The sequence below is a fragment of the Hyperoodon ampullatus genome (genome assembly GCF_949752795.1).
Source record: "Hyperoodon ampullatus genome assembly, chromosome: 1".
In the NCBI taxonomy this organism is placed as follows: domain Eukaryota; kingdom Metazoa; phylum Chordata; class Mammalia; order Artiodactyla; family Ziphiidae; genus Hyperoodon; species Hyperoodon ampullatus.
The window spans coordinates 184,799,956-184,812,761 of NC_136914.1; the positions used below are offsets into that span (position 1 = coordinate 184,799,956).

Here is a 12,806-nt window from a genome sequence, read left to right on the forward strand (position 1 = left end):
TGCATTGGCAGGCGGATTCTTAACCACTGAGCCACCAGGGAAGCCCCAAGAGACTCTACAGTTTTTATACACAATCCCAAGAGACTCTACAGTTTTTATACACAATGTCTGGCTTTCAATAAACGTGTAAAAGCACACACACAGGTGATTCAGTTCCTTGAAGTTAACAAAGGCTTTAAAATAACCGTGATGAAGTACTTCAAAAAATAGAAAAAAAAGTAGACAAAATAAACAATTTTGGAACATAATAGAAAACTAAAATGTTAAAAAAAAATCAAATGATAGTTCTAGAACTGAGAAAGACAATCTGAAATGAACTACAGTATCTGAAATTGAGGGGATGGGTTTAAGAGCAGATTGCACATGCAGAAGACAGGATTAGTGAACTGGAAAAAGATGAAAACAAAATTTCCAAACAGAAGCACAGAGGAAAAAAGAAAAAGAAAAACACAGAAAATAGGTTAGGAAACAGGTCTAATACATTTTATACTGGAGTCCTAAAGGGGAAAAATAGAATGGGGCAGAGGCAATATTCGATGAAACAAGGGCTGAGATTTTCCAAAACTCATGAAAATATATCAGCCTACAGATCAAGAAGCTCTGTGAACCTCAAGCAGGATAAAAACAAAGAAAATTATACCTTGTAACATCATAGTAAAAGTATTAAAATTTAAAAATAAAAGTAGAGAAAATAGACACTTTTTAAAGCTGCAACAATAAAAAAACAGGTGATTTCTCAACAGAATTGTGGAATCCAAAGACAATGGAATGATACCTTTAAAGTGCTGAAAGAAAATAAGCTAACTTCTATTCCCAGAGAAAATATCCTATACAGATGATAGCAAAATAAAAACATTTCAAGAAAAAAAAAAGTATTTGTCACCAGAAGACTTGCACTAAAAGAAATACTAAATGAAGTTCTTTAGTCAGAAGGCAAATGATCTCAGATAGAAACATGAAAATTCAAAGAGCAATGAAGACCACTGGAAAAGTACATATGGAGGTCAGTATACTGGCAATAACATACAAAATAAGAATATTAATGTCTTGTGGAATTTAACATACATGTAGAATCAAACTTCATAATGATAATGCAAAAAGTGGGAAAGGAGTAACAAGGCCCAAATAGTTTAAGGTTCTTACATTACTGGGAAAATGGTATAAGTAATAATTTATATTAAACTTAATAAGACAGATGGATCTTTTAATTCAGGGTAATCACACACATAAAAAATAAAAGGATGTGGAACTAACAAGTTATTTTTTAAAATAAATTTATTTATTTATTTTTGGCTGCATTGGATCTTTGTTGCTGTGCACGGGCTTTCTCCAGTTGTGGTGGGTGGGGGGCTACTCTTCGTTGCGGTGCGCGGGCGTCTCATTACGGTGGCTTCTCCTTGTTTCCGAGCACAGGCTCTAGGCTCACGAGCTTAGTTGCTCTCTGCCATGTGGGATCTTCCCAGACCAGGGCTCGAACCCCTGTCCTCTGCATTGGCAGGCAGATTCTTAACCACTGCGCCACCAGGGAAGTTCCCTAACAAGTTATTAGAGGGAAAAAAATGGGACTATTATAAAAATTGATTAATCCAAAAGAGGGCAAGAAAGGAGGAAAAAATAAAACATGGTTTAAAAAAAATCAGCACAGGAATTCCCTGGCAATCCAGTGGTTAGGACTCGGCGCTTTCACTGTTGTGGCCTGGGTTCAATCCCTGGTCAGGGAACTAAGATACCTCAAGCCACGCAGCGTGGCCAAGTAAGTAAGTAAGTAAATAAATAAATCAGGAACGTAGTAGGTAGAAACCCAACCAACATCAGTAATTCCATTAAATGCAAAGGACTAAATACTCCAATTAAAATACTAAAATTGTCATATTGGATAAAAACCAAATCAAATAAAACCCAATAATGGTTTTATTAAACTCACTATAATGAGTGCAGTTAAAGTTAAAGTTTAAGAACAGAGACAGATATACACTGCAAATACTAGCCAAAAAGAAAGCTATATTAATATTAGACTTTAAGCCAAAAGCATTATTAGAGATAAACACAGACATTTCTTAATGAGAAAGGGATCATTCTGCCAGTAAAACATCACAATTTCATGAGCATATTGTGCATGCGTGTGTGTGTGTGTATCCAATAATGACTTCAAAATCTTTACAGCAAATATAAACTAATAAATAGACAATTTCACAATCATAAACGGGAAAATTGCACACATCACCCATAATGGCTGTGAGAAAAATCAAATACTGTGAGCACAATTAACAAACTTGATTGAATTGGCACATATATAAACTCTGCACCTAATAACAGATTCATATTATATTCAAACGCAAATGGACCATTTATCAAAATTTACCACATTCTGGGTCTGAAAGCAAGGTTTAAAAAATAAGGTACCAAGGGATAACTCCAATGAAAAATGTACAAGACCTCTGCACAGCAAACTACAAAACAATCAGAAATTAAAGACAGCCTAAGTACACTGAGTGATCTATATATTCCTGGAAGATTCAGTAAGATGTGATGGTGACCCTAAATTCCTTCTCATGGAGAAGTGGGAGTCTATGTTCCCTTCTCGTGAATTTGAGAGGGTTTCTTACTGCTTCACACAAGAAGTGACACTATGTGACATGAAAAGCTAGATCATAAAAGGTCATAGGACTTTCTCCTCCTTCTCTTGGTAGACCTGCTCTCCAGATGCTGCCTGTTGGCACTGAGCTGCTATGTTGTGAGAAGTTCAAGCCACACAGAAAGGCTTTTATTTATTCATATAAATTTATTTATTTATTTATTTATTTATTGGCTGCGTTGGGTCTTCGTTGCTGTGCACGGGCTTTCTCTAGTTGCAGCGAGCAGGGGCTACTCTTCATTGCGGTGCACAGACTTCTCATTGCGGTGGCTTCTCTTGTTGCAAAGTACGGGCTCTAGGCATGCGGGCTTCAGTAGTTGTGGCATGTGGGCTCAGTAGTTGTGGCTCTAGAGCACAAGCTCAGTAGTGGCACAGGGGCTTAGTTGCTCCGTGGCATGCGGGATCTTCCTGGACCAGGGATCGAACCCGTGTCCCCAGCATTGGCAGGCAGACTCTTAACCACTGCGCCACCAGAGAAGTCCTAGAAAGGCTTTTAATAAGTGCTCTAGTAGACAGTGCTCATCCAGGTGCCAACATCTCAGAAGCCTCCCAATGATTTCTGCCTCCAGCCATTTGAATCACCTGAGCTGAGGCCCTAAGTACATGGAATAGACAAGCCCTCCCTACTGTGCCCCATTCCAATTCCTGACCCAACAGAATTTATGAGCAAGAACTGTTCTTTTATATCACTTATTTGAGGGTGGTTTGTCATTCAGTAATAGATAACCAGGACAAAAATGCCAACTTTACCAAAACTGCCCTAAAGATCCAATAAAATCCCAATGAAAATCTCAGCAGAAGAAATGGAAAAGCTGATCCTAAAATGCATTTTGAATCACGAGGGGTGTGAATAGTCAGAACAATATTGTAAAAGAACAAAGTTGGAAAATCCACACTTCTTGATTTCAAAAGTTACTATGCAGCTACAGTCATCAATGTAGTGTGGTGTTAGCATGAGGCATACAGGTCATTAGAACAGAATTCAGAGTCCATAAAAAACCTCTAGGGTCAGTTGATTTTCGACGGGTACAGAGACCTTTTCAAGGGGAAAGAACAGTCTTTTCAACGAATAGTGCAGGCCTGATTTTTAGAAGGGCTTACCAGGTTGGCCTTCAGCTGGCATCAAGGAATATGGCTTTTAAAACTTTCCCTATGTGATATAAGGTTCTATCTGCTATGCTAGCCTGACTAGACTTTTTAAATAAACAATGTGATTTCAGTGAACACCTGCTTACCTTCTGGGAGCCTGGAGTTTTGGTGGGCAAAGAGTGCCTACATGGTTTAGCCCCTATTAAAACCCCTGAACTTTGCATTTCAAACAGGCTTCCCTGGGCAGAAACACTGTGCCTGTGTTCCTGCATTTCACTGCTGGAGGGAGAGTGAGCTCTGTGTGACCCCTTCAGAGAGAGCTTCATGGTTTCCTTCATGATCTGTCTTTTCCCCTTACTGAGGGAGCTGTATATTTTTGCTGTGTCGCTATAATAAATCTTAGCTGTGAGTATGAACATATGCTTAGTCTGGTGAATTCTTCTATTGACACACTGAACGTGTGCGTGGTCACTGGACCACCTAAACGGGTGTATCAGGAGTGCTTACACAAGTGGTGTCACAACTATTCCCCACAATATGTATATTAAGTTTACAATAAAATCTTACATGCAACTCACAGTGATCTTTTGCACTAAAAAGATTTTAACAAAAGCAAGCAAATGATATGAGGAAGCATAGCTCAGAACTTGTACATGTGCCATCATAATAAAAGCAACTTCCTCCTGGGGTAAGAAAGGCACATTCCTCCCTCTACAACAACAGAACCTAAGAGAGCGCTAAGTTTTTTAAAAAATGTATCTTATAATACAAAAATGCCTCCAAGTACTAGAACTTTTAGGTGAATATTCCCTCCTCCTATTAGTTCAGTTCATTTACAATTTAAAACCACATTCTTACATATATTACAGGATAATGAGAGCAGAAATTTAAATGTAACATGATACAGATAAGTGATAAAACACTATTAGGTTATCACCAATACACTATTGTGTTACAAATTATTTCTATTACCCAAAACATCAGCTGTCCACAAATTTTCAGTTATCACTACTACTGAAAAAACTCCTGGTCAAAGTGTATCAGTATACAGTTTAGGAGTTGGCAGATGTCAGTACAAAAAAAATTTTTTTTTCAGAAATGACTAGTTATCTACACAGATGAATTTTTACAAGTGAAATTAGATGAATCTCTACCCGCTGCCCTGTTTGTACAACACAACTGTCAGAACAGTCAAAGAGAAGCACCGTAAAAAATTAGAACTTTCACGAATAATCTGCATTACATTTTAGGGCTATTAAACTGCAATTAAACTTCTGCTTTAAAGAAAATTTTCGGCCTAGTTTACATTGATAGAGTGCTAGAAGTAAACTTTTAAAATTCATGTGTGTTATTTTATTATAGTAATAACCACAAAAGATTTAAACAAACTAAAAAGATAAGTGCTGTATCTTAACAGACCAAAGTCAACTAAAAAGATAAGTGCTGTATCTTAACAGACCAAAGTCAACAATTTGAATACACTGAAGCTATATGGCCGTGGCTAGAGTATTAATCACATTTTCCATGGCTAGTCCTAATAAAAATTGAGTAACAGGACCAATGATTCTACTACAGAACTCAAATTTTAAAACATTGGACTGGACTCTGAATCCAGGTCAAATTGACTACCAACAAATAGGATATAAATAGCTTCACCAAGAATCTCTCTTAACCCGAGAGGAAAATTCATTTCCCCAATCTTTCCACCTTAAAAATACAGAACTGTGAGAGAGCAGGATTCTGTGAAACATCAATGACTAGAATCATGTACAAAGAAGATAAACATATCATTGTGATAAAATAATGAGAAATGAAAAACTACATGTGGTATCGTTTTTATTAAGTTTAAAAAAAAGTTACTCTTATTTTGGGCTGCATTGGGTCTTCGTTGCTGCGCACGGACTTTCCCTAGTTGCGGCAAGCAGGGGCTACTCTTCATTGCGGTGCGCGGGCTTCTCATTGCGGTGGCTTCTCTTGTTGCGAAGCACGGGCTCTAGGCGCGTGGGCTTCAGTAGTTGTAGCACGTGAGCTCAGTAGTTGTGGTGCACGGGCTCAGTTGCTCCACGGCATGTGGGATCTTCCCAGACCAGGGCTTGAACCCGTGTCCCCTGCATTGTCAGGCGGATTCTTAACCACTGTGCCACTAGGGAAGTCCCAAAGGTTACCCTTCTGAATATTAACTCTTAGGGTTGCCCTGGTGCTCTGTGTTTGTGTTTCTCACCTAATACCTTTTGATCCTTTGAAATTGCTTAATTGACAAAGTAAATTTAAAATTTTCCCTAACAGAGTTCATGGAGGGGTGGGGGTATAACGTAAAGCAAAAATGAATAATTGTATATGATTTACACATGCACGTGTAAAGCTTGTTCAGGAATTAGAGATAGTTGGGGGGATGAGCGTGAGGTTACCCCTTACAGCCTGTATCATGGATTTATTGTATGTGGCAGTTACGAGTGTTCAGAATCCAAGACTTCAAGAGGTAGGATCGTAAAACTCCAAAAGACTATCCATTTTCCTCACTCCCAGGAGGTCCTTAAATTAATGGTTGATCTATGGAGGAAGGTCCTTGGCTTCGGATTTACAGTTAGGCAACTGATATACCCTTTGTTAGAATTAAACAAAACAACAAACCCAAAATACTGATCTGGCTGATCATTATGCCATTGCTGAACTTCTAAGATTTTTTAATTAATTATGAGAACTTGTGCTCACTCCTCAAGAGGGTGGTTGTACAATTGTACAATTCAGATGTAAGCAAAGGCAAACAGAGTTAGAGTGTTAGGCAAGTTTCAAAACTTTAATACAGGGAAAAAAAAAGACATTTCCAAAAATAAATGCCACACAGAAGTTTTTTAAAAAGTGAAAGATATTCAAGAAACAAAACCCTTTATTATCAAAATATACTAAATACTTAAATCTAATGATGTTGAGTGTTCAAATTCTGGGCCAATGTAGCTTATAATAACATAGTAGTATTCTTCATGATATGGCTGTTTCAAGACATCACTTAATATAGTTACTTTTTAAACCTATATTTTCTTAAACATCCATTTCACAATTCATTTAATTATTTTACATTCATTTATAAAAACACATTTTTTAACAGTGGGTTATTTTGTGCTTTATAATAATGAACCATGGTAAAAATACTTAAGTGATTTACATTCTTTGCTAATGACTACACCCATCACAGATTTTTGTACACTTACACAGCTACTAAAATAATCAGAAGAGCTACAACTCTTCTTAAAAATGACACTCAAGTTTGGTAAGCATGCTAATAATTAGAGACATTTTTCTTCCAAGTTAAAACATTAGAACTTTCTAGCTTTCTTTAAAATCTGCAAAGATAACCTGCTCATTTAAATAATTTTAACTGACAATTTATAAGATAGAGGGAAAGTGTCATTTTAGAATTTTCTGTATAACTTCTACAGTAAAAAATGGATGTCCTGGGCTTCCCTGGTGGCGCAGTGGTTGAGAGTCCGCCTGCCGATGCAGGGGACACGGGTTCGTGCCCCGGTCCGGGAAGATCCCACATGCCGCGGAGCGGCTGGGCCCGTGAGCCATGGCCGCTGGGCCTGCGCGTCCGGAGCCTGTGCTCCGCAATGGGAGAGGCCACAACGGTGAGAGGCCCGCGTACCGCAAAAAAAAAAAAAAAAAAAAAAAAAAAGGATGTCCTCTTTCAAACTGTGATGGCATTAAAATTCTATTTTAGAAATTCTAGATTTTAAAACGTTAAGAAATATGACATCAGTTATATCTAGAGGGGCATTTGAATGAATTAACCTAATTATTCTTCAGGTCTATAAAGACTTTTCTTCAATGTAGGTGACACTGTCTTACATTCATCTCAGTACCTTAGAAAATAACTCATTTTAGATGTGATCCAAGACAAATGCCAACATATCCTAAATTCTTTTCAATAATAACGGACCAGTGTATATCATCCTCTAGATTGACAATTTAGTAAACAGATATCAATACAAACCTAAAGCAATAAAATTTATATAATTAATGGTGATTAGTGCCAAATACAACAGACTTCATCCTTACAATTTGGAATTAATTTCCATGCAAAATTTTATATAGAGTATTGATCCTTACTTATAAAGTAATTTTTTATCTTTTTAAGTAATCAAGACAAATAGTAGAAAAAGCATTTTATTTAAATGGAAAAAGCTACATTAAGATCTGTAAAAGGTGTCAATATAATATTGCCTATACAGAAAAAAATTCAGATGTGAATAGCAACAAATAAAAGTTACACGTCTTCCTACTTAGCAGTGCAATTAATTCACATTGTAATAAAGTTAAGTCAAGTATAACAAAATCAAAACAAGTGTTTCTCCATAATCAGTATACTGAGAATTACAGTGTAAAGATCATTTCAGGTTTAAGGAATCTGCAATCAATCTACAGAATACCCTAAGACAAGGGAGACGGACAGTTAATTCATTTCATTATCAGCTGTTGGGTTTTTTCAATACTGTTCACAGGAAAAAAGTAACGAGTTGACATACATGTAAATAGAATATATTTAGTCTATACAGTAAAAAAATACAAATTATAAAGTGAGCTAACAAAGAATGAAATCTGAATACAGATTTATATAACTGACGACATCTTAGACAACACATACAGTATTTTTCATGTAAAAACATCTAGTTTCAGCAAAAAATAATTTGGTTGCTTTTCAGATGCACTGTAGATCTTGTAAGCTGAAGATGCAGATGTCCAAGTATCTTAAAAACCATAATAAATGTCTTTCTCAATGCATACAAAATGATAAATGCTCTCATCACAGTCTCAAGAATATTTTTGGAAGTTTGTTTTGTCTTGCTTCAGAAATACATTTAAAATGGGTAAAAATCAAAGGATTTCATGGTACAATGAAACAGTAAACGGTGCTCGATTTACTGCTAATGTTGAAAAAACCTAGATTTTACAGTACTCTGGTATATATGAAAATTTTTTTGATTTTACATTGCATATTTCTGAGTCCATTCTCTTGCGTGTCTGTTGTATCTGTAGACATACAAAAGGGATATAGTAAAAACATACAAATTAAATCTTTTAGAAGATCTATGTAAAACTGTATACCTTTTTTATGCTTAACTGCAATAATTATACATACACCAATTATTGGGTCAATGTGACTTAGGTTCATGCATAAATAAAACAGAAAACATGAGCGATTTTTTAAACTAATGCATCTCTCTACAACCTATATGAAAATGTACCTAAGTTATACACAACGAAATAAAGAAATCAATTTCTAATACAAATCTGTAAATGCCAACCCTGAATGGTCATTATCTGTAAAATGCAAATGAATCAATGGTGCCAGCAAGATGCAGCACCTTGAAAATTAGGACAGTTTAGGGGTAGTTAAGGATAACTTTTCCTGGGAGAAGGTAAGGAATATGATATTCAGTAATTTCCAATTATCAACTTTTTAAATTTTAAATTTACTACTTAGAATTATAGTTTGATAGTTACTATTAAAAAACATGCATACTATGTAAACGCAGAACAAGTACTTTTAAATGGTAAAGGATGAAACAACAAGTGGGAAGGGATGAGATTTTTTTGTAAAAGGAGTAATAGAATTTAAAAAGAAAGGTTTACTCCACTGGATAGATAAACAAACTTAACATAAACACAATAAGCACAATTAAATGTACTTCAATACATTGATAATACTTATGTTTTGGCAGACTACATAGAAATGCACCCAAATAGAAACTAATATAAGCAAACACTTACTTTTCTTTGTCTGATTTATAGATTTGTGCAATATCTGGTACTAAGGGGTCATCTGGATTAGGGTCACAAAGCAGAGAACATATGGACAATAAAACTAGATTTAAAAGAGAACATCATATTAAGTAGTGAGCTTTCTACGTTATATGAATTACACATGTGAAAATAATTTTACTGAATAGACAATAAACTTACAAAGAAAAAACCAAGATGAACACATTAAATTACATTTGAGATTAATTTTGGTTGGCAGCAAATATCTTTAATTTTTTAAATTACAAAATTACCATACAGTGTATATAATACAAAATTATTATCACTTTTGCAATTTTAAATTCTATTTGAATTTCTATTTATTTTAAAAATGTGAACCTCCAAAGTAGCTATTAACTTTTAAACTCAAGAGTTCTCTACAAAAATATTTTTTAGGTAACACACATATACCCCAGATAGTACATAGTTGGAAAAATATTAGAATAGCATCCTAACTTTAGATGTTTCTTAGAGATTTTTTTTACTTTAATAAGAAAACTGTCCACTTTTTATTCTACTTTAATGCAGAAAATCTGTGTCCTAAACAGTTCAAGGTAAAGCAATCAAATTACAGTTAACAGTTCAAACCGCTTTGGGAGATGAAGCTCATGCAGTGTTTTACTTGGGCTTAGAGCTAAAGAAGGGAGATCTGTAAGATCATTTTCAATGAATTTTTTTTATTCCATGTACATTATTTGTAGCAAATGCATTTAAAAATAATAGGCACAGCTATCATTACATAATGTATATTTTTAAATATAAATGAAAATTGATAAATTATAGTAGTCGTTTCTTGCATGTTGTATCAAAATACTAATGCAAATAGCTACACTTAAAAAAATAAACAACTAAGAATCTGAAAAAGAAGGAAACAAGGACTCTGGTTCCTCATTTGTCTGCTTCCACGCCATCACTTCTGAGGGGATACGTGGAATCTTTGGAACAACATTCCATCTTCACCTTCCTCTACTATGTTCCTTTATCTTTTCCTACCTCTTACAAATCCAAAGGTGAATTTATAAGGAAGGCAGAGATGATTCTTAAATGACTTGGAAAGGGGGTGCTACGGGCTAACAAAAACTAATATTTCATTCATCTTTTTAATCTTTCATCTGCCCAATGGAATTTCAAGCCTGTATATTAAACCAACTGGGTAAGTCATCTGGGCTCACACCTCCAGAAAGTTTTCAAACTAAACTCATGATAAAAAGCGAAATAAGACATTTAAAATATTAAAAAATGAAAAATGTACAAATAAAGAAAATATAAGCTACTTTATAAAATAGGCAAGAGGCAAGTTCCTCATCTCCCCACTCCTGCTGCCAAGAGCCCTGTGCCCTGATTTCACTATTATGCACACAAATCAAATGTTTTCAGATAAGGAAAAAGATAACAATATATAACATTCATTTGAATGCTTACTATGTGCTAGTTGCATAGTAACCATATGTGGTAATACTGTTATAATCCCCATTTGACATATGAGGAAACTGAGGCTGTTTGAAACTGTCCTTAAAGGACAGTTTCTAGAAGCTAACAAAACTATTTTTTATAAAAAGCTACCAATGGCAGAAGGTAAGTGTTCAACATCTGGCAGTCTGCGCTCTCTAAGTATTTAGCTGCATATGCTAAATGAATTTCATTTTGTGATCCTATTCCAGGAAAGAGAATATTAATTTGAAAAACCCTATGACACAGTATCTTTCCTATATCTAGTGTTTAATGGTTATAGTATGTGAAAGATTTTTAAAAGGACACTAGAACCTACATTAACATTTTATAGGGATATGTTAGATCAGAAAAACTGCCATTCATGAATAACTAACCGATCTGAAGGGCTGTTACTTATCTAATACTTGAAATAATCATGGCTATGGACACTGCTTCCTCTAAACCTTATCAATTTTTAAAACAAGTTATATATTCAGGTAGCATTTATTTAAAAAAATTTTTTTTAATGACCATGGATTCCTCCCCCAAATCCTTCAAGAGAAACAGTTTTCTTAAATTTTATAAAAAGGGAAAACTACCAAGTTACTTTCAGGGGTAGATGGTTCTAACTCAAAACAATAACTCGGGCTCTCTTCTGTTAGAGAAACAAGACAAAATTTTAAGAGGCTGGCAAAGCAAATAACATTAGCTAATGAAACAAACGGCTTCAGATGCCCTATATACACATCTCATAATTTAGCAAAGAATAATGCTATGCAACTGTGAAAGTTGAGAATCTGCATGGATTATGTATCAGTCCTTACAATGATGCTATTGATTATTTGAAGTTTAGACTAACATGCTATATATAGTACATTACTCTAAAGTGTGAAATATGTCTTTCATTTTTTTGGCCACACCATGCAGCTTGTGGGATCTTAGTTCCCCGACAAGGGATTGAAGCTGGGCCCTCAGCAGTGAAAGCGTGGAGTCCTAACTACTGGACTGCTAGGGAATTCCTGTCTTTCATTTTAAATCATTTACTTTATCTGCCAATCTGACATTTCCTCTGAGATGAAGTAAAGGAGATGTAAAGCTTTACTCATCATGTCCATAAATAATTCCATTTAATGAATGGGACATCTGGTCCTAAAATCTTATTTTTACTTCTGTGTCTCTCTCTCTGTCCCTGTCTCTTTCTTTTTAAAGATAAGGCCCAAACTAAAGGGGTGAAATGTCAACAGTCTTATCCCCAAATTCCTAGTTCTAACATTTTAAGTTCATTTCATCATTTAGATCTGTCCATCCACCCCCCCAAGCAAGAGTAATATAAAAGCTATGAAAGCAAAGCAAAGCAAAAGCAAAGCAGAAGAAAACACAGTAGATTGGTTTTCCTAAACTTTGGTCCCTAAGATATTGCTGCTGTATTTTTCCTGTCTCACTGTTATCAACTGTTGTAAATCTGATAAATGAAATTACCTTTTGATACAGTCAGAGCTGGTGACCATTGTGACCTCAGGATATCAAGACAAATACTTCCATTACTGTTTATGTTTGGATGGTAAATTTTTGTTGTGAAAGCAATCTAAACATAAAACAAAACAAAACAAAACTGTGACAATCCATGAACTATGAAAGCAAACAGAACCAATTTGCCCTAGGGTAAAATGTCCTCAATTTTATGTGATCTTAGAGGAGAAATGTATTCAACACAAATTGGATGAGCATCTACTTTATGTGCACATAGTTTTAGCTACTGATAATGTGAAAGCAAAGTCAGTTTCCTGCTCTCCCCAACCCCAAGGAATTCAGGAGTATTTTGGAAAGTGTGATAAATAAGTCTGTAATAGAT

The 12,806-nt window shown here is 35.1% G+C and overlaps 1 protein-coding gene across 1 annotated transcript in view; it reads right to left on the minus strand.

Moving 5' to 3' along the window:
* Window positions 1-8,706: 8,706 nt before the first annotated feature.
* Window positions 8,707-12,806, minus strand: part of UBE2D1 (ubiquitin conjugating enzyme E2 D1) — a gene marked incomplete at both ends in the record, with an annotated part of 31,537 nt that continues 27,437 nt past the window's right edge. The window contains 3 exons of the mRNA XM_079715641.1: window positions 8,707-8,752; window positions 9,494-9,587; window positions 12,434-12,539. Of these exons, the coding sequence (XP_079571767.1) occupies window positions 8,707-8,752; window positions 9,494-9,587; window positions 12,434-12,539 (246 nt within the window). The remainder of the gene's footprint in view (window positions 8,753-9,493; window positions 9,588-12,433; window positions 12,540-12,806) is intronic.